The sequence below is a fragment of the Tursiops truncatus genome, chromosome 11 (assembly GCF_011762595.2).
Source record: "Tursiops truncatus isolate mTurTru1 chromosome 11, mTurTru1.mat.Y, whole genome shotgun sequence".
Lineage (NCBI taxonomy): Eukaryota > Metazoa > Chordata > Mammalia > Artiodactyla > Delphinidae > Tursiops > Tursiops truncatus.
In genome coordinates, this window is record NC_047044.1 from 79,981,646 (window position 1) to 80,001,981 (window position 20,336).

The following is a 20,336-nucleotide window of genomic DNA, read 5'->3' on the forward strand; positions in this document are numbered from 1 at the left end:
TTTAAAAAGGAAAACTACTGAATTTATCACAGGGTAATGCATTTGTTAACTGGCTTTACAAAGGATCAAAAAATGATATATGATTTGTGTCATATGCGGCACAAATGTGCAACGGTGATCTGTGTCAGTCTAATATCAGGCTAATATCAACAAATATAGAAACATACAAAGGGACATAAATGCATCATAATGTCCCAAAACAAAAGACCACATAAATGAATGAAAATAGTAAGAGATTTTTCTTCATTTCAAGAGTAAGGTTATTTCAAGAGTAAGGTTATTATTTCAAGAGTAAGGTTATTATTTCATTTCAAGAGTAAGGTTATTATTATTCCTACTTTTTAGCCTTCTTTTTAAAACCTCTTTATTTTCTCTCCTTCCTTATAATTTTCAATGGAAGGCCCTCCCAGAAGCTCAAATTTCATCATAATCATGTTCACTAACTTATTTCTCCTTTTAGCATAATCAGGCTACCTGTGAAGTTTCTAGGTTTCATTTTCTTTCCTGAAAAGACTTAACAAGTATACTGAGCATGTATATACATCGCCTTTAAATCAGCATAAATTTAAGACTTCAAAGGTACTAACTCTTGCATTAAACTACATGATCAATAAGTAATATCTACAAACCTAAAACAACTCAAATTTGCTTACCTATATATAGTCCAATACAACTAGAACAGAAATTGAATTGGAATATTGTATATATTATGAACCATGAACAAAAAGTGCTCTTTGCCTTTACCTCCATTTATGTGGGAAGAAGAAAGATGGTAGTACAGGTGAGTAAAATCTCTATTTACAACTAGCAATCAACAGATATTGTTGAAATTTAACAAGTCTAGAAATGGAGGTATAATCGTATTCAGGTGATTAGTTGCATTTTATATATATCAAACTATACATATAATTTACATTTATATATACTATGTATAGAGTATATATAATATATTCTTTATGTGTTTAAAGAATATATAAAATTATACGCGCGCGCGCGCGCACACACACACACACACACACATATAAATAATAAGACCTAAATAATGACTAAAAGAGAACACGTCTGGAATGAGGGGCCAGGGAGGGAAAGAAGAAGCAAGAGACTATTACTTTTCATCATCAGCTCTTGTACTATTTAATTTCACCACAGGTATATATCACTTCTAATTCCTTTAAAATTTTGAACAATTTCTTCAAGATAACCCTTTTCTGCAAAGTATCCCATTACTGGCCCCACTGACTATTCAGCTACTCAGCATCCTTCTACACTATCTTCAGTTTGGACCACATTGATTTGCATCTGTTGTTAACACTCTACAATATTTTCTTCAGCCTTTTTATGTATATGCTTTCTATAATTCAACAATAAGTCCCTAACCTACCTGAGCAAGGATTATGGTTTCTGATCCCCAGAACTTGTTCAGCAGATAACTGCAAGTTTGTACTCTTTGAAGATCTCTCTTTTTCCTCCACTCCTCAGTCCCTGGTAACCACCACCCTACCCTGTTTCTATGATCTCAGATTTTTCAGATTTCAAATATGTGATAATTATATAGTATTTGTCATGCTGTCTGACATATTCCACTTAGCATAATGCCCTCAAGGTCCCTCCACATTGTCACAAATGGCAGGATGTCCTTCTTTCTCGTGACTGAATAATATTCCACTGTTCGTATGTGCATGTGTGTGTATACACCACATCTTCTTCATCCATCCATCCATCCACCGATGAACACTTAGGTTGTTTCCATATCTTACACAGGCCTCTCACTGTTGTGGCCTCTCCCGTTACGGAGCACAGGCTCCGGAAGTGCAGGCTCAGTGGCCATGGCTCACGGGCCCAGCTACTCCACAGCACGTGGGATCTTCCCGGACCGGGGCACGAACCCGTGTCCCCTGCATCGGCAGGCGGACTTTCAGCCACTGTGCCACCAGGGAAGCCCTGTTTCCATATCTTGACTGTTGTGAATAATGCTGCAGTGAACATGGGAGTTGAGATATCTCTTCAATATTGTCTTCATTTCCTTTGGATACATACCAAGAAGTGGGATTGTTGGATCATACAGCAGCTCTATTTTTAATTTTTTGAGGACCCTTCATACTGTTCTCCACAGCAGCTGCACCAATTTGCATTCCTACCAACAGTGCACAAGGGTTCCCTTTTCTCCACGTCCCCATCAACACTTGTTATCTCATCTTCCTGATGAGTCATTTTAACAGGTACTGTGGTTTTGATTTTTTTTTTTTTTGATTTTGATTTCCCTGATGATTAGTGAAGTTGAGAATCTTTTCATGTACTCACCGGCCATTTGTATGTCTTCTTTGGAAAAATGTCTATTTGATTCTTCTGCCCATTTTAAAATCAGATTTTTTTTTTTACTATTGAGTTATATGAGTTCTTTATGTATTTTGGATATTAACCCTTATCAGATATATGATTTGCAAATATTTTCTGCCATTCCACAGATTGCCTTTTCATTTCACTGATGGTTTCCTTTGCTGTGCAGAAGGTTTTTAGTTTGAGGTAGTCCCACTTGCTACCTATTTTTGCTTTTGTTGCCTTTGCTTTAGGTGTCAAATTCCAAAAACTCATTGCCAAGACGAATGTCAAGGAGCTTACACCCAATGTTTTCCTCTAGGAGTTTTATAGTTTCAGGTCTTATGTTCAAGTTTTTAATTCATGTCAAGTTGATTTTTGTGTATAGTGTTAAAAATGTGGTCCAGTTTCATTCTTCTACATGTGTCTGTCCAGTTTTCCCAACATTTATTGAAGAAACTATCCTTTCCTGCTTAAATATTTTTGGCTCTTTTGTCATAAATTAATTAACCAAATATACATGAGTTTATTTTGGAGCTCTCTGTTCTGTTCCATTGATCTATGCCTCTGTTTTCATGACAATAACATACTGTTTTGATTACTACTATCGCTTTGTAATATAGTTTGAAATCAGGATGTGTGATTCCTCCAGCTTTGTTCTTCCTTCTCAATATTGTTTTGGCTATTTGAGGTCTTTTGTGGTTCTATACAAATTTAAGGAGTTTGTTCCATTTCTGTGAAAAACACCACTGGAATTTTGACAGGGATTACACTGAATCTGTAGATTGCTTTGGGTTTTATGGACATTTTAACAATATTAATTCTTCCAATCCATATCTTATACTTACTTGTGTCTTCTTCAATTCCTTTCATCAATATTTTACAGTTTTCAGTGTATAGATCTTTCACCCCTTGGTTAAAAGTATTCTCTTATTTTATTTTGCGTTCATGTATTTTGTTTTTCTTTTATTTCTTCCAGTTTTACTGAGATATAATCAGCATGCAGCACTGTGTAAGTTTAAGGTCTACAGCATAACGATCTGACTTGCATACATCATGAAATGATCATCACAAGAAAGTCAGTGAATATCCATCATCTCATTCAAATACAAAATTAAATAAATAGAAAAAAATTTTGTTTTCCTTGTTTTAAGTACTCTTAGTATTTATTCTCTTAACAACTTTCATACAGAACATATAGCAGTGTTAATTATATTTATTATGTTGTACCTTATATCCCTAGTATTTAGTTACCTTATAACTGGAAGTCTGTACCTTTTGACTGCCTTCATTCAATTCCCCCTCCCCTGACCCAGTATTTTATTCTTTTTTGATGCTATTGTAAATAAAAGTATTTTCTTAATTTCTCTTTTAAGAAAAAGAGAAATTTAATTTACAAATTTAAAAATTACATTAAAAGTTAAAATTAAATTACATTTAAATTTTAAAAATTAAATTTTAAATTAAATTAAATTACAAATTAAAAAAAATCTCTTTCTGAACTCCCATGTTCACCGCAGAAAATGCAACTGATTTTTGATACTGACTTTGTATCCTGCAACTTTACTGAATTCGTTTATTAATTTTAATAGTTTTTCTGGACGTTTCAGATTTTTTATGTATAAGATAATGTCCTCAGCAAGTAAAGACAATTTTACTTCTTCCTTTCCAACGTGAATGTCTTTTATTTCTTTTTCTTGCCTAACTGCTCTGGCTAGAACTTCCAGTACTATGCTGAATAAAAGTGGTGACAGTGGGCATCCCTGTCTTGTCCTGATCTTAGAGGAAAAGCCTTTAGCTTTTCATGGTTGTAATATGATACTAGTTGTGGACTTGTTATATGTGGCCTTTATTATGTTGAAGTTTGTTCCCTCTATATCCACTGTGTTGAGAGTTTTCTCATGAAAGGATGCTAAATTCTATCAAATGCTTTTTCTGCATCTACTGAGATGATCATATGATTTTCATCCTTCATTTTGTTAATGTGATGTATCATGTTGATTTACTTGGAGGTGTAGAACTACCTTGCATCCCTGGAATAAATCCTTCTTGATCATGGTGTATGATCCTTTTAATGTACTATTGAATTTGGTTTGCTAGTATTTTGTTGAGGATTTTTGATCTATGCTCATCAGGGATACTGGCCTGTAATTTGTCCTTATGTGGCTTTGGTATCAGGGTAATGCTAGATTTATAAAATGAGTGTGGGTGTTCCCTCCTCTTCTACTGTTTAAAAGAGTTTGAGAACGACTGGTAATTCTTTATATGTTTAGTAGAATTCACCAGTGAATTAGGAGTTTGGGATTAATATATACGCACGAATATATATAAAATAGATAACCAATAAGGACCTACTGTATAGCACAGGGTCCTATACTCAATATTTTGTAATAACCTATAAGGGAAAAGAATCTGAAAAAGAATATGTATATATTCTTAATATACAATAAATGTATAACTGAATAACTTTGCTATATACCTGAAACTAACAAAGCACTGTAAATCAACTATGATTCAATTAAAAAAAAAAAAAAAAAAGAATTCACCAGTGAAGCCATCTGGTCCTGGACTTTTCCTGGTGGGAGGTTTTTGACCAGTGATTCAATCTCCTTACTAGTAACTGGTCTGTTCAGATTTTCTATTTCTTCATGATTCAGTCTTGGTATATTATATGTTTCTAGGAATGTATCCATTTCTTCTAGGTTGCCCAATTTGTTGGCATAAAAATGTTCACAGTAGTCTCTTAGATCCTTTGTACCAATATTTCTGTGATACCAGTTGCAATGTCTCCTATTTCATTTATAATTTTGAGGCCTCTCTTTTTCTTGGTGAGTCTAGTTAAAGGTTTGTCTACGTTGTTTACCTTTTCAAAAAACAAGCTCTCAGTTTCACTGATCTTTTCTATTGTCCTTTTAGTCTCAATTTATTTCCACTCCAACCATTATTTCCTTCCTTCTACTAACTTTGGGCTAAGTTTGTTCTTCTTTTTCTAGTTCCTTGGGATCTAAAGTTAGGTGGTTTATTTAACATTTTTCTTTATTCTTAATGTAGGCATTTATTGCTATAAACGTCCCTCTTGGAACTGCTTTGGGGATATTCCATATCTCAAGATATTTTTTTGATTTCTCTTTGATTGCTCCTTTAAATCAATATGCGTTTAGGGGCATGCTATTTGATCTCCACGTATCTGTTAATCTTCTAGTTTTCTTCTTGTAATAGATTTCTAGTTTCATATCATTGTGGTTGGAAAAAATGCTTGATATGATTTCAATCTTCTTAAGTTTATTAAGACTTATTTTGTGGCCTAACATATAATCTATCCTGAAAAATGTTTCATGTGTACTTGAGAAGAATGTGTATACTACTGCTGTTGGATGGAATGTTCTGTAAATGTCTGTTAAATTCACTTGATCTAACATGTAAGTTTAAATCCAATGTTTCCTTACTGACTTTCTGTCTGGATGATCTACCCATTGTTGAAAGTGGAGTACTGAAGCTCCCTACTATTACTGTATTGCTCTCTATTTCTTCCTTCAATTCTGTAAATATTTTCTGTATATTAAGTGCTCCTACTTTGGGCACACAAATATTCACAAATATTATATCCTCTTGATAAACTGACCCCTTTATCATTAGAAATGAGATTCCTATGAAACTAATAAAATATTAAGTTCATATTACAAAACAACCACATACCTTTAAGAGCTTCACAGTGCTTTTTAATTGCTACAGGAGTCAAATGCAGAAAATTGGGAATCTAAAATAGAGAATTTTAAAGGATAAATTAGCTAAGTTTCTTTGTGTGTGTGTGTGTGTGTGTTTGGGGGGCTATGCCACACGGCTTGCTTGCAGAATCTTAGTTCCCCAACCAGGGATTGAACCTGGGCTCCAGCAGTGAAAGTGCCGAGTCCTAACCACTGGACAGCCAGGGAATTCCTGCCTAAGTGTCTTAAAAACATGAAACAGACAATTTTCTCATAAAACTAAATCATAAGGCCCACAGACCTTGTAATAAATAAAATCTGGTTTTCTTTTAAACAATACTGATTCCATGTCACAGGTGTTGTAAATTCAAGAAATGAATTTCCTAAAATAAAGATTCAGTACCAAGTATCTTATGAGAATGATGGTGGAGAAGAAACATTATTTTTATAGTATTATTCTTGCCACAAATCTACAGGTGTATATACTTCCCTTATAAAACTGAAAGCACTTTAGGACACAGACCATTGTTTAATAATCCTAATTCCCCTGGAATACATATCACTGAGATACATTTTCTACTTTATACTTAATAGACATTTTATGAATTGAATGGATGAATAAATGAAGCAAACAGATCTTAAATGAACAGTTTAATGAAGTCGGGAATATCTTTATGATACACTAAGAGGTTCTCTAAACATTTATAGGGCCAATGGAAATTTAGGTAAGGTCAGAGATTTGATTCCTTCAAATAATTAACATTTCCTAGTATATTTCTTAAATAATGTTAAGCATCTAAAGAGAAAATTTAGTTTAAAGAAACTCACTTGGAAAGAAACTTTGAACAAACAGAAAGTTACTCTAAACATTATGTCTGGAATCTTAAGTGCTAATCAGAAAATGATTATTTTAATCAAGAGAAAACAGGCAACAAATATTGGGATTATGAGGTGGGTGACTTCATTTTCTATACTTTTATTTTACTTGTTTATTTATTCTATACTTTTATTTTTGAAACATGATTCAAAATCGTAAAAGGAAAATAATAATAGCTAATGCTTACACAGCATTTACACTGGCACTGTTCTATGAACACTGTACATGTTACCTCAGTTTACAAGCTTATTCAATGGCACTTACTAGGAACAGATCCTATCATCGGACTAAGCATTAAGGTGATTCTTAAAAGGGATGGCATGCATTAAATGTTTGGATTTTTATGTTTATTAAAATTCCATTCACAACCATCATTACAAATATATTGTTATTCTCTTTCACCAAGTGATATTTTCCACAGACCTTTTCTTTAAACTAAGTTCAATTCTTCTCTTCATTTGAAGAAAAGATTAGTTTTATAGGCGTTTGTTTTCTTGTCTCTCGAAATGTTCCCATTTCCAAATTTCATCTACCTATCTCCAGCAGCAAACAAACCCCTCTTCATATTACGATCTCATTTTTTACCAGCAACTTTTAGCAAATTTTTGTTTTTCACGAAGACTCTTATTTAGCAGAAAATACAATTCCTTGATGATAATTTCATTGTATGTAAAAGAAAACCATCTAAGATATGCATTCCCAGGCTACGCATATTTGTATTTTCTTTAAGAAGTCTGTTTTTCAGAAATCATTATAGATGCTATCAACTCATTACAGATGCTATCAACTGAAGCATTTAACATGACCTATTTTTCTTGAAGAAATAAATAAGTTTAAGGACTATAACAATACTACTAAATAATTTTCTGTAGAAGTTTTAGATCTCTTTTTCAAAAGTAAAAACTTCTCCCAGTTCTCAAACTCAAATTAGGTTATTTCACTTTTCTTAGTTCTGCTTAAAAGACACAATATAGAAAAGATACAATAGAAACGAAAAAGCCAAAAGGAAGCCATAGGACCAATCAATTACATTCTTAAATGCCTAGGGTTCTTTGAGGCTTCTTTGCCAAGGATAACCAAAACATAATATCCATTATTATCTGGAAAAAGATTGAATTAAAATACAGTAAGCTGCTATGCACTGAACCTTGAAGTATTGGGGGAGAGGGTAGGTGTCAGAGGGAGATCAGCATTTATTTAGATGTAAGTTTTAGTCAATGAACCAGAAACTTATCTTACCTTTAAAAGTTCCAGATTTCCCTCCTTAGCCATAGGCACCCCTCTTTTTACTGGATAACCCATTCGAACAGGAAGAGGTACTGCTGAGGGTTTAAATGGCGCTGCAACAGGGTAAACACTAGGCCAGTCCTGGTCAACAGCCATTTTCTCTGTCCTAGGAGGTAGTGCCTGAGGAATGTAAAATAGTTTAATATTTTAAATATAAACATATTCTTTAATTTTAAAGCAAAAAAGCTGCAATTAAGAGAAACATAAGAGGACTTACAACCTACATAAAATCTGACCTCCCACAGCTAATGTCGCTGAAATGAAAAAACACTAAACGTACCTAAATATCTCTGGCACAGTTTCCTTAAACCCAGTAGCAAGGATCCCCTTTAACAGCACATTGCCTTCGCAAAAGAATTTCTCTTATTTATTTACTTAGACTTTTAGCAAACTTTCTACATATTGTTTATGAAGGGGTAAGTAATGATATATTTTGAATAAGTTTTAAAACTTTGATGAAAGTCAGTACATGAGGTGACAGTGATACAAACTTGGAAATAAAGGAAATAAGAAAAAGGAACATAAAGAATAAGAATTCAGAAATAAATAAATTAGGATTAAACTAAATGAATAGATACATAATGAGAAATAATGTTTCCTAGGCCCAGAGAATAACTACATGATATTTTAGTCAATCACATTAACATATTTATTTTTTAAACTGTATTTGATAGACAGAGATGCCCAGCATTCCCTTTAAACCCAAAACGAAGGTTTGAAGAGGCAAAACTAGGCAACACCCATCTAAGTAATATACATGTAGTATATGTCCTGGAAGCAGTTAATATTCCTGTGAAAATGACTACTCTATACAATTATAATTGGTGCCATTTAACTTCCAACTAATGTGCCTTTGTTCTGACTCCATGCTTCCTAAGTGACCATATAATTTGGATTCCTCCATAGAGATACCTACAGGGTGAGACCAAACTGGTTAGATTAATGCATACATCCCAGGCTGCATGACTGTTCAAGGCATCATCAAAAATAATTCTTTATTCTGGTTTATGTACCTATATCCTGGGAGTATGTGAGTGAGTCCACCTCTCAAAGATGATCCATTCTCAGGGAACTGACAAAAAGCAGTGGAAGACTAGAGCCAGGGCTGTGGCAGTCACCCAGTCAACAGCCCCTTGAGAAGAAGACTTCTCGTGCAGCGCCCTTCTACCTCATAATGAGTATCTGCCTCACTTCAGACTTTCAGAAACCAGTAAGACAGTCTATAACAGAGTACATTAGCTGCTTACCTTTCTTCTTAGTGGCCTTCCGTATCTGGATGTTCTTTCTGTTGTAGCTAAAAGACAACACAACAGTTACAGAGAATTTTATAACACCGAGCTGTTCAACATTGTTCATGATCCCACAATTCTCACATAATTTAAAGTATTCAGTAATATAAAAATGAAACAATAATCCATTTTCTGTAAGTTCAGGGACTAAATCATTTTAATGAAAATGAAAATTCAGAAGTAGGTAAGAAAATCCAAGAGTTACTTGAATATAAAATATATTGTGATTGACGATATGGTGAACTCATCAACTAGAGCAATATTTTCAGTAACTTCTAAGGTTCATCATCAAATAAGCTTACTTTCCCAGGATAAAATATCTAATTAGAAATAAGTATTTTACATCTTTAAAAGTAACTGGCTTGAAATATTCTAATATATACTTGCTCATATTTGGAATTATTCTGTTCTTTACACACACACAGACACAAAACAACCTTCAGTTTTCCTTCTCTACTGTTTATTAGCACTGCCAATGCTACAATAATGCCAATAATAACAAAACTCATAGTTATTCCTAATAAATCACATAACTGTACAAGAGGGTAAGTTACTTACATACAGTATCTACCTTTTAATATATTAATTTTTATTTATTTATTTATTTTTTCCCGGTATGCGGGCCTCTTACTGTTGTGGCCTCTCCCGTTGCGGAGCACAGGCTCCGGACGCGCAGGCTCAGTGGCCATGGCTCACGGGCCCAGCCGCTCCGCGGCATGTGGGATCCTCCCGGACCGGGGCACGAACCCGTGTCCCCTGCATCGGCAGGCGGACTCTCAACCACTGCGCCACCAGGGAAGCCCAGTATCTACCTTTTAAAATATTAACTTATGTCTCTCTAAATTAATGTTTTGCTCTACTAAAATAATATATAATAACTGTATTTATTCAGCACTTTCACATGTCCAGACACTGTGCTAAATACTTTTCATTATCTCATTTAATCTTATTCTTCACAATAACTGTAAGTACTGTTATTATCCTTATTTAGAGGTCTTTTAGCCAAGAAAACTAAAGACCAAGTAGTCAGGGTGATGACAGCATAGCACAAAAGACCTCACATTCTGAACCACTAACTCAAGCTTCACAAGCCCCATAACTACACCGAACTTCCAGCACCAGGTCCCTGAGTTTTTCTCTGAACTTTCTGTTCTGTCTGTCTACAATGTGCCTCCCTTTCATCTGCCTGCCTTCTATCCCCTACTCCCTCTCCACTTCATCTCTTCATCTGACAAATTCTTATTCATCCCTCAATAGTAATTCATTGATTTATTCAAAAACTGTTTGAGTGATATTGTGTACCAGCAACTCGGAAGGCAGCAATGAACAACAGAGACACAGTCCTTGCTCTCACTGAATGCAGAGTCTGTCAAATAAGATAACTATTTAGCAAGTAATTTCAATAAACAGTTATAAATATTAATGAAGCACACCGCAGGGGACCCAACCTAGTCAATTAGTTGGGGAAAATATCCCTGAAGAAGTGGACTTCAAGCGAAAACCTTAAACATGAACAGGAAGTAGCCATGGGAACAGGCAAGTAGAAAAAGTGTTCTAGAGTGAGAGAGAAGATGGAAAATCAAAGTAAACAAGTTCTATATGGCTGAAATTTAAGAGTAGGGCATAAGGAGCGCTAAGAAAAGTGATATTTAATAGGTCAGACATATATATATATATATACACATACATATTTTTTTTGGGGGGGGGTACGCGGGCCTCTCACTGTTGTGGCCTCTCCCACTGCGGAGCACAGGCTCCGGACGCGCAGGCCCAGTGGCCATGGCTCATGGGCCCAGCAGCTCTGTGGCATGTGGGATCTTCCCGGACCGGGGCACGAACCCGTGTCCCCTGCATCGGCAGGCGGACTCTCAACCACTGCGCCACCAGGGAAGCTCTAATAGGTCAGAGATATATTTAATAGGCATCTCAACTAAAACACATCATACGCAGAGCTCTTGATTTCCTTCTTCCAGTCTTCCCAGTCCCTCTAAATGGTATCACCATTCATCCAAGTTCTCAGGATAAAAATCTAACATGCTTCCTTGAGACTTTTCCTCAAGCTCCATATCAAATCCGTCACTAAATCCTGTTAGCAGGACTTTCAGAATATATACCAAATCCAACCACACCAGCTCCACTATTGCTTCAATCCAAGCCACTATCATCTCATTTGGAGTACTATATCAGCTCCAAACTGGTCTCCTGGCTTCCACTCTTACCCCTGGCTCTCTACACAGCAGCCAGTGATCTTTTAAAAGTATACATCATATTATATCACTCCCTGTTCCAAACCCACCAATGTGATCCCAAACTTATAACAAAATCCAAGCCAAATGCCCATAAGTCTTTACCAGATGAGGTCATTATGTATTTTTCTGGTATCTTATACTTCCACTCTTCTCTTTACTCACTTAGCTCCAGCCACGCTGGCCTTTTTTCTGTTCCTTGGTCACACCCCTAAGCTTGTTCTCACTTTTGAGCTTTTGCACTTGCAATTCCCAATGCTCTTCCCGCAGATCTGCTCAAATGTCACTCCCCCAGGAGTTCTTTCCTGACTACCCTATCTTATCTTGTCCTACAGCCACTATTCCCCCAATCCATCATTCTCAAGACCCTGCTTTATTTTTCTTCATAGCACCTAACATCGTACTGACACTGTTTCCCTGTTTATGATCTGATTTCCCCCCAAGAATGTAAGCTTCATGAGATGAAGGGCCCTGCTCTATCCCAGTATCTAGAACACCACCTAGCACACAGGAGAAGTTAAGTATTTGTAGAATGAATAGATGAATGAAAGATTAAAAAGAGTGTTCAGACTAGAAAGAGCTACTATGATGCATTAAGGAATTTGTCTCAAAGCAATGAAAAACCATTTGTAGATTTTGAACATGGGAGTGGCAAGTTAACATTTGCTTTTTGCACACCTCACTCTGGCTGTTGTGAGAATTCAAGGTAGGAGAACAAGAGCAGAAAGAGAGACCAGTGAAGAAACTATCGTAGAAGTGAGAGTTAGTGGCTTAAACTGGACAGTTAGTAGTATGAACATTAGACATATTACAGAAAATATCACCAGGATAGGACCTGGTGAATAACTGCACGCGACCCCTCGACTGAGCTTTTCGTAACTCTTGCGGGCTGCTCCTCGGTGCCCCCCGCCCCCTTACTGTATTCACGCTTCTATTACAGCACCTCACACTGCACAGCACTTCTGGTCTACGCATAACTAGACTTTTCCACTAGATTCCTCCAGGGCAAGAACGGTATCGGGCATCCCTAAAATCTCTCTTGAATGAAGGTCACCTCAATAATGCCTACTGAATAAAGGTCAACCCCATTTGGTGGCATAACTAGCCCTGGAATTCAGAGTTGTAGTTTATTCTAGGACAATAACGCTTCTCTTAAATTTCGGAAAAATCCACGGTTCAACACTGCTCAACAAACACTACGAGCACCAGCAACCAGAGAGAGAGACCTGTGCCGGTGGCCCCAGGAGGGAGCATCTGAAAGCGCAGGTCACGCAGAAGGGAGGGAGAAAGCTCGCGGCGCCCAAAGGACCTGCAAACAGAAATTGCCTGCCAAGAACCAGGCGACACTCCGCACAGAGGGCAGACCCACATCCGCGGCTTTCCTACTAGGCGGGCCAGCGACAGACCGGCAGAGGACGTACCGGCCTCCCTGAGGCGGCTCTGGCTCCGCCACCGCGGCGGCCATCATGGGCCTGTATTCCGCCCCCCTCACTTCCCCAAAAGCCCGGAAGCGAAGGGGCAGACACTCACACGGGCTTGGTCTCGGAGAGCGAGTGGCCGGAGACACAGAGGTGGAAAAGGCTCGAAGGCTTCTGGCCCGCGGCTGCAGGACCAGGCATGCAGGGAACCGAGCGGCCGCCATAGCTGCGAAGACGGCAAGCGGGAGAGGACAAGCGCGCTACCGGGTCAAGGGGCGGGTCTGAGGCCCTATTGCGCAGGCTCGCCTCGTCTTGCCCCGCCCCTGGGAGGGAGAAACAGAAAACACTTGGGCCTGCGAATTCAGAGCCCGAGTGAAACGTGCAAGAAAATACCCCCCAGCATAGAGAAAGTAATGAAAAGAAAGTAAAAAGATTTTTTTTAAAAAATCGAAGCAGTCAGTCCAAAGACAATTGTAAATAAGGACCATAGGGATGGGGGAAATGTGGCTTACAGAGGGCAGGTGAGGGCAGAACCTCAGATGGCCCAAGAGTCAGGTAGTCTACCCTAAGCCCCTGCTTCTTCGCAATTGCTGCGTTTCTGCACTTTCTTGAAGTCTTCAGCTAGTGCAAGTGATATGCTTTGAGGAGAGAGGCAGTATCCAATAGTAATAAAAGGATGGCCTCTTGAACCAGACTAGTACTTGAGTTTAAAACTTGACTTCACCATCTTTAGGATGTGTGGTCCTAATCAATCAAACGTCTGGGTACAATACTAGCATACACTGAGCGCCCCGTGCGCACAGGCTGTAACTGCTATCAATGATTTGGTTAGCTTGTTTGTAGATCAGGTTAGAATTGCAAAACGGCAGAACTCATCAGGACCTAGAAAATAATGGTTTTCCTTTAATGAGCGCTCTTATTTTCTACCATAGAATGGATTAACATACAACTCTTAATAAAATTATCCTCTCTTCTTTTCAATCGGTATGTATAATACTCAAAGCACAGAAGTATGATAACAAGAACAACTGGGAACAAACACAACTGTCTCTTGGTAAGCATACCAAGTAGAGCAGAGCTGTGCAGGTGTCCCAGGGTATTCTACCTGTGAACAACAGGTGTGCCATGGGCATCAAGCAGTATGTGGCATGATAAGGACAAATACTTGTAATAATCACCATCCTCATCTTTTCTGACCTCTTATTATCCTATTATTGCTTCAAAGCAGAAGTATGGTGTATTAGGTGTGTATTTGTTTGCTAGGGCTGCTGTAACAAAGTACCAGAAACCGGGTAACTTAAAACAACAGAATTTTATTCTCTTACAGTTCTAGAAGCTAGAAGTCCAAAATCCAGGTGTTGGCAAGGGATGGTTCATTCCGGATGTTTTGAGGGAGCATCTGTTTATGCCTCTCTCCTGGTTTCTGATGGTTGCTGGCTGTTTTTGGCTTTCTTTGGCTTGTAGACACATCACTCCAATCTCTACCTCCATCTTCACATGGTATTATCCCCTGTCCTCCATTTTTAAGATTAAAAGCATGGCCTTTAAATCAGATGGGTGTGGGATTTGAATCCAGGCTCTGTTTCTTTGTGATCTTGGGCAAGTGCACCTAACCTCTCTGAACTTCAGTTTCAGAGAAAATGGGAACAATATTATCTTCTTGAGGACCACAGTGATTAGGTGAGTAATGTTTCAGAAGGCATAATATAAAGGTGGCCATTAGAATTAAGCTCAGGGTCAATGCAGCAGCCACTTTTTCTCTCAATTTTGTATATTTTAGTGGGATAAAGTACAAGGCCTATCCCATAGAAATTTAAGGACAAATGAGTATGAATCCTTATAGAATTATTTCATATCCAGAGACTTCTCAATTTCTGAGCAAGATGTTAAGAGACTTAGTTCCTTGTTCAAACTGCTTATGCTTTCGTTTTACTCTCTCTCTAAGAGTAAAGTAGATAGATATGACTGGAATTAGAAGAGCCAGAAAAATACTTATTGTTTTCCCTGATATCAAGTACTATGAAGTTCGTTCTATATTGAAAGTTAAAAACTCACCTGTAATGCTATCAACGGGCAATAATGCTATGTGTTTCATGCAGTGTATAGAGTAAAGCATGTACTGTCATGTACATAGGAGTTAGTAAGAATAACATACTCTTTCAGTTAGAAAAGATCTTAGAGGTGCAATCACTCAATCATGATAGAAATCTTTTCATTAGCCTTAGTGACCAAATAACCCAGTATACTGTAGAAGCTAGGCTGGTTTCATGGGCTTGTGACACATACTTAGAGGAGCCCTGTGCTTGGCTTAATGCTCTGCTGTCCCTGTCTTGAAATTTTTAATAGTTTTTAAACAAAGAGCTCCATATTTTCAGTTTGCACTGGGCCCCACAAATTATGTAGTCAGTTCTGTGTAGATCAATTTTAAATATTAAGATTTTTAATAATTGGTATTTGAAAACTGCATTAATCCAATGACTTTGTCAGAGAGCTATTTTTAATCAAAACTAACTTTATAAAAAGTGAGTGAACCAAACTTCCGGTTATAAGATAAATAAGTACTTAGTGATGTGATGTACAGCATGATGACTGTAGTTAACACTGCTGGATGGTATATTTGGAAGTTGCTAAAAGATAGATCCTAAAGGTTCTCATCACATGGAACATTTTTTTTTTTTTGCATCTATATGAAATGATGGATGTTAACTAAACTTATTGTGGTTTTCATTTCATAATATATGTAAGTCAAATCATTATGCTGTATAAACTAATACAGTGCTGCACGTCAGTTATATCTCAATAAAACTGGAGAACACTAACTCAAAAATAAATAAATATGCACTTACAGAAAAAAGTGAGTGAACAAAGTATGTCTATTCACAAGCATGGTAAATTGACAATATGCAAATATCCAGGTATGCAACTCAAATATCCATCAAAACAGTATAGATTAAATACATTATGGTGTATACATACAACATAGAATACTACTTAGACACATACATCTTAATCCCAGTTGAACATTAGAATTATCAATACTTTAGGAGGTTAAAAAAACCCGTCTAGGCCTCTCTCTGAGATGCTGTTCAATTGGTCTAGGTGTGTTTGCAAACTTGGTGGGGTTTTTTGCTTTTGTTTTAAGTTTCCCAAGTCAACCTAATATGCAGGCAGGACTGAGAACCACTGATGTCGGCCTTATAAAGGATGAAGTGGATATAAATGTATTAGCATGGAAATTTTCCCACAATATATAGTTTTTAAAATGCAGGTTACAAGACACTTATAGATATAATTCCATTTGTGTAAAATACTTTTCATATGCACTACACATTCTTGAAAGGTAAACAGTAAACTGGTATGGGGTGTTGGTGAGACTCCTGAAGACTTAACTTTCTATACTTCTGTACTTAAATTTTTACATCAAAATGCAGATTTAAAAAAATGAGAATACAGTATTTTTAAAATCAGCCAATGCTTCACATCTTTATTTTCATTTAAAAAAACATGGTGAGTCTGACATATCTTCCAGCTATTTATTTTTTTAAATTTATTTTAAAAAATGTATTTATTTTTGGCTGCGTTGGGTCTTCGTTGCTGCGCGCGGGCTTTCTCTAGTTGCGGCGAGCGGGGGCTACTCTTCGTTGCAGTGCGTGGGCTTCTCATTGCGGTGGCTTCTCCTGTTGTGAAGCACGGACTCTAGGCGCCTGGGCTTCAGTAGTTGCGGCACGTGGGCTCAGTAGTTGTGGCTCACAGGCTCTAGAGCACAGGCTCAGTAGTTGTGGCGCATGGGCTTAGTTGCTCCACAGCATGTGGGATCTTCCTGGACCAGGGCTCGAACCCGTGTCCCCTGCATTGGCAGGCGGATTCTTAACTACTGCACCACCAGGGAAGTCCCTCTTTCAGCTATTTATAACACGAATGTTTACAATTTGTATTAGACTTTTCAAACTTTTGGTAGACTTACACTTCAGTATAGAAAATGTTGTCACAGGCATTGTCTCCTTTGAATTAGTTGAAGTCATTCACATTTTACAGATAAGAGAACGAAGAGTTAAACCACTAGACTCTGCTCTTAAGAGAATTGGGACTCAAACCCACATCTGATTCCAGGTTGAAAACTCTTCTTACTCTGTTACACCACCTTCTGGATAGCTTACGCTACACAGCTTTGCTGCAGACAGGGGTCACTATACACACGGAAACGTAAGTCGACCGAGTATCATAACCTGCCAGGCGCATTCCAAGTAACAATAATTCTTGCTTGACAACTTGAAGAGATGTCTCTCGCACCTATTTTTCCCTGCTTATCGAAGACAGAGGGCTAAAATGGTCCTTGGACTTTTGGTTTCCTGGAATGAAGGAATGTCATATTTAAGAAGTTTGGAAATCAGCGTTCTAATTGTGATTATATTTCATCCAATCATCAGCCAATGACGTAAGCTTTACCGGCAACTCCTCCTAATCTGACCTCTTCACCCCTCCTCCTCTGCCACTTTGGTCCAGGCTACTCTCTTCTCTCCTCTAAATTATTATAACAGTTTCTTAGCTGCCCCCACCCCGGGACCTGCCACTCTTTTCTCCCTGCAATCTAGTCTCCACCCAGTAATCCAGTGAGGTTTTTAGTGTGTAAGTCAGATCAAGGCATGTCTGTCCCCATATCACTCAGAGTAAAATCCAGAGTCCTTACAAATATGATCTGCTTCTCCTGTTTGCTGGCTCCTTCTCCGACCTCATCTCCTAACAATCTCCTTCCGGGTCACTTTGCTCCATCCACACATCCTCTGTTGCTATGCCTCAAACACATCAACTCCACTCCCGTGTCAGGCCCTTGGCACCTGCAGTTCCCTATGCCTAGAACACTCTTTCCCAGATACCTGCACTGATGCTCTCTCTCCATTCAGATCGCTGGTAAATTGCCCCCTTCTCTCTGAGGCTTCCCTTAACCACGTCATATAAAATAGCATCTCCTTCACGCTCTCTCCCCTTACCCATACTTAATTTTCCTTTATACCACCCCTGACATTTATTTAAATATGCATTTAAAATATATGTGCAAGTATTTGTTTATTGTCTATCTTCCACCATTAAGAGGAAAACTCCCTGAGAGTGGGGACTTTGTTCTTCTTAATGCTGGACTGGCAAGGCATGGAACAGGGCCTACCAAGTAACAGGTATTTAATAATCACGTGGAATGAACTGATCTTCCATGTACACTTTTAAGCATTTTTTGTTTTGTTTTTTTTGCTTCTGTCCTCTAGAAGCATAGAGGGAAAATTATGTTTCCTTCCCTACAGTGCTGTTATAATCCCACCCAGGCTTTTAAGTAAAGATGTTTTTTATACGTGAATACACTTTCCTTACTGCAAATGCTAAACAGATGTTAATCATTATTACGAGGGATAGTTAAATGGGTCACTGTGTTTAAATCATAGGTAAAGCTAACACTTGAGTCCTAGAGGGATCCCACCAAGGTCCTCTCTGTGCAGAGGAAGCAGCTTGGGATGAGGTGGGATCAGGGTAGAGAGGAAGAGAGCCAGGCTAGGTTTTGCTTAGGAGTCCTGAAACGAAACCGGTTTTGTAAATGTAATTAAACCTGTTCTACCCACTTCCCACGCACAGAAGTCAAAACACACTTTACACTTTCAAATGCTAGACTTACTCTGTCAACCACACAATTTGTTTTTCAAATCGAACTTTAAGGGTGACTTTATTATCCTCTCTTCCCACTTTAATTGTTGAATAATAAATAAAAGATTAAGCTAAATTGTTACATTTTCCCTGAAATACAGGCAGGATTTTTTCTGTCCATAATCATGATACTAAGATGTTTTGACCCAGGTGATGGTTTTCATTCAATGTGGGGTCGGGGAAGAGGAGAAAAAAGAAATCCCATGAGGGGATGATGCAAGAGGATGAACTTGCTTATTAAAATAAAATATTTTTTTCCTTTTTATCTTACAGGCCAGTCTCATCTCACATAGCCAGTTCAGAGGATGCTAATATAAACCTTGCCCACCTCTCTCAGCCTGTCTTTCTGACTCAGACAGTTTCCAAGCAGTTCCCTGATGGAGACACAATCTGCAGTTTCCAGGATGAATCGTGCCACGGCCGTCCCTCCCGGCAGATGGCCCCTCACTGTCTCACGTTTGATACTGTCCAGGACAACAGTATGTCTGAGGTCTTCAGGCTTTCCTGGCACACCAAAGATGATAAACAGGCCCAGACAATCCTCTCCTATCAAGTTACAGAATTCTTCCAGCTTATCAAACCTACTTCTATTGCTGAAAGACCCCTCTGCCCTGGGTTCTGGATTGGAGGGGTCACAAGGCTCCGATTCCACAGGAGGATGAGAAGACATCTGTAGAGTCTGTACTGCCAGCTGGAGCCTTATTTGCTTATCGGATGCCCAAAATGTCCAAATCCAGTCCGCCCCAAACAGTAAGGCTTGGTGTTTGGTCATCTTGGTGGTAGTAAGCCAGTTGTCAATGCCTTTTCCATGGCAGAAAGTGACGAAGTGGATTAAGAAGATCTCATTGAGAGTGTTTGGAGCTGGGCATAGATTAGTCAGCGTGTCTTCAAATCCAAGATACTCCTTCAGTTTCTGGGCTGCACGGACTATAGCTCCACTGACCACCTCACAGATGCCGAGAACCTCTTTGCCGTCCTTTAGAGCCAACTGCTGCGATGGTTTTTGCCCCGTTTTCCCTGCACCCACTCAGCACTACTGCTGCATATCAAACAGGCGAACTGTCCTTTCTCAGAGTAAGAGTTTTGCAGTGAAGTCACATCTGCTAACATGGTCCCAGTTTTCTAACTCTTCAGGGAAGCATATATACACACAGCTAAACAAACATGTAGGTCTTCCTGTTGGGTGTGTTGTACTCATACAGATTCCTGCTGGTTTATTAAGTTAGAGATATTAACTTTCACAAAAAAACCATCTGTCTTTTACTTGTATGTACTCTACTTTTAATATTTGGTAACCTCTTCCAAGACATGTTTCCTTTTTCCAAATTTTAGTTTAATTAAAAATAGTACTTAGTTCTTTAAAGAACCATACATATAGAACTCACTTCTTTCTGCAACTAACTTCTCCAAACCTGTAGGCAAGTCATTTCCCTTTGCTTTTCTGATATCCCTCTGCCATGAGTCCTCATCCCCCAGCTCAGCTGCCTGTGTTTCCTTTCCTCAAGCAAAGG

General features: G+C 38.1%; 2 protein-coding genes across 3 annotated transcripts in view; both read right to left on the bottom strand.

Annotated features, from left to right (window-relative positions):
* The window catches only part of MRPS35 (mitochondrial ribosomal protein S35), a 43,125-nt gene extending 29,720 nt beyond the window's left edge, over positions 1 to 13,405 (bottom strand). For both annotated transcript variants that reach the window (XM_019936056.3, XM_019936046.3), the window contains exons 1-4: positions 13,250 to 13,405; positions 9,432 to 9,478; positions 8,137 to 8,304; positions 6,013 to 6,073 (exon numbers count right to left, since the gene is read on the bottom strand). In XM_019936056.3, coding sequence (XP_019791615.2) covers positions 6,013 to 6,073; positions 8,137 to 8,304; positions 9,432 to 9,478; positions 13,250 to 13,361 — 388 coding nt within the window. In that variant the 5' untranslated portion in view covers positions 13,362 to 13,405. The remainder of the gene's footprint in view (positions 1 to 6,012; positions 6,074 to 8,136; positions 8,305 to 9,431; positions 9,479 to 13,249) is intronic.
* Positions 13,406 to 14,264: 859 nt separating this feature from the next.
* On the bottom strand, positions 14,265 to 20,135 carry REP15 (RAB15 effector protein). Its single transcript, XM_019937910.3, has 2 exons — positions 20,090 to 20,135; positions 14,265 to 19,851 (listed from the first exon to the last, which is right to left on the bottom strand). The coding sequence occupies exons 1-2, from the start codon at positions 20,133 to 20,135 to the stop codon at positions 19,124 to 19,126; spliced, it is 774 nt and encodes a 257-aa protein (XP_019793469.1). The 3' UTR covers positions 14,265 to 19,123.
* Between the last annotated feature and the right edge of the window lie 201 nt (positions 20,136 to 20,336).

What these genes read in the sequence shown, in the direction of transcription:
- REP15 (XM_019937910.3), bottom strand. Translation starts at nt 20,135, where the DNA reads ATGTCTTGGAAGAGGTTACCAAATATTAAAAGTAGAGTACATACAA. An exon ending in TAAAAGTAGAGTACATACAA is followed by an intron (nt 19,852 to 20,089) that starts GTAAAAGACAGA and finishes AGTAGTGCTGAG; the next exon opens with TGGGTGCAGGGAAAACGGGG.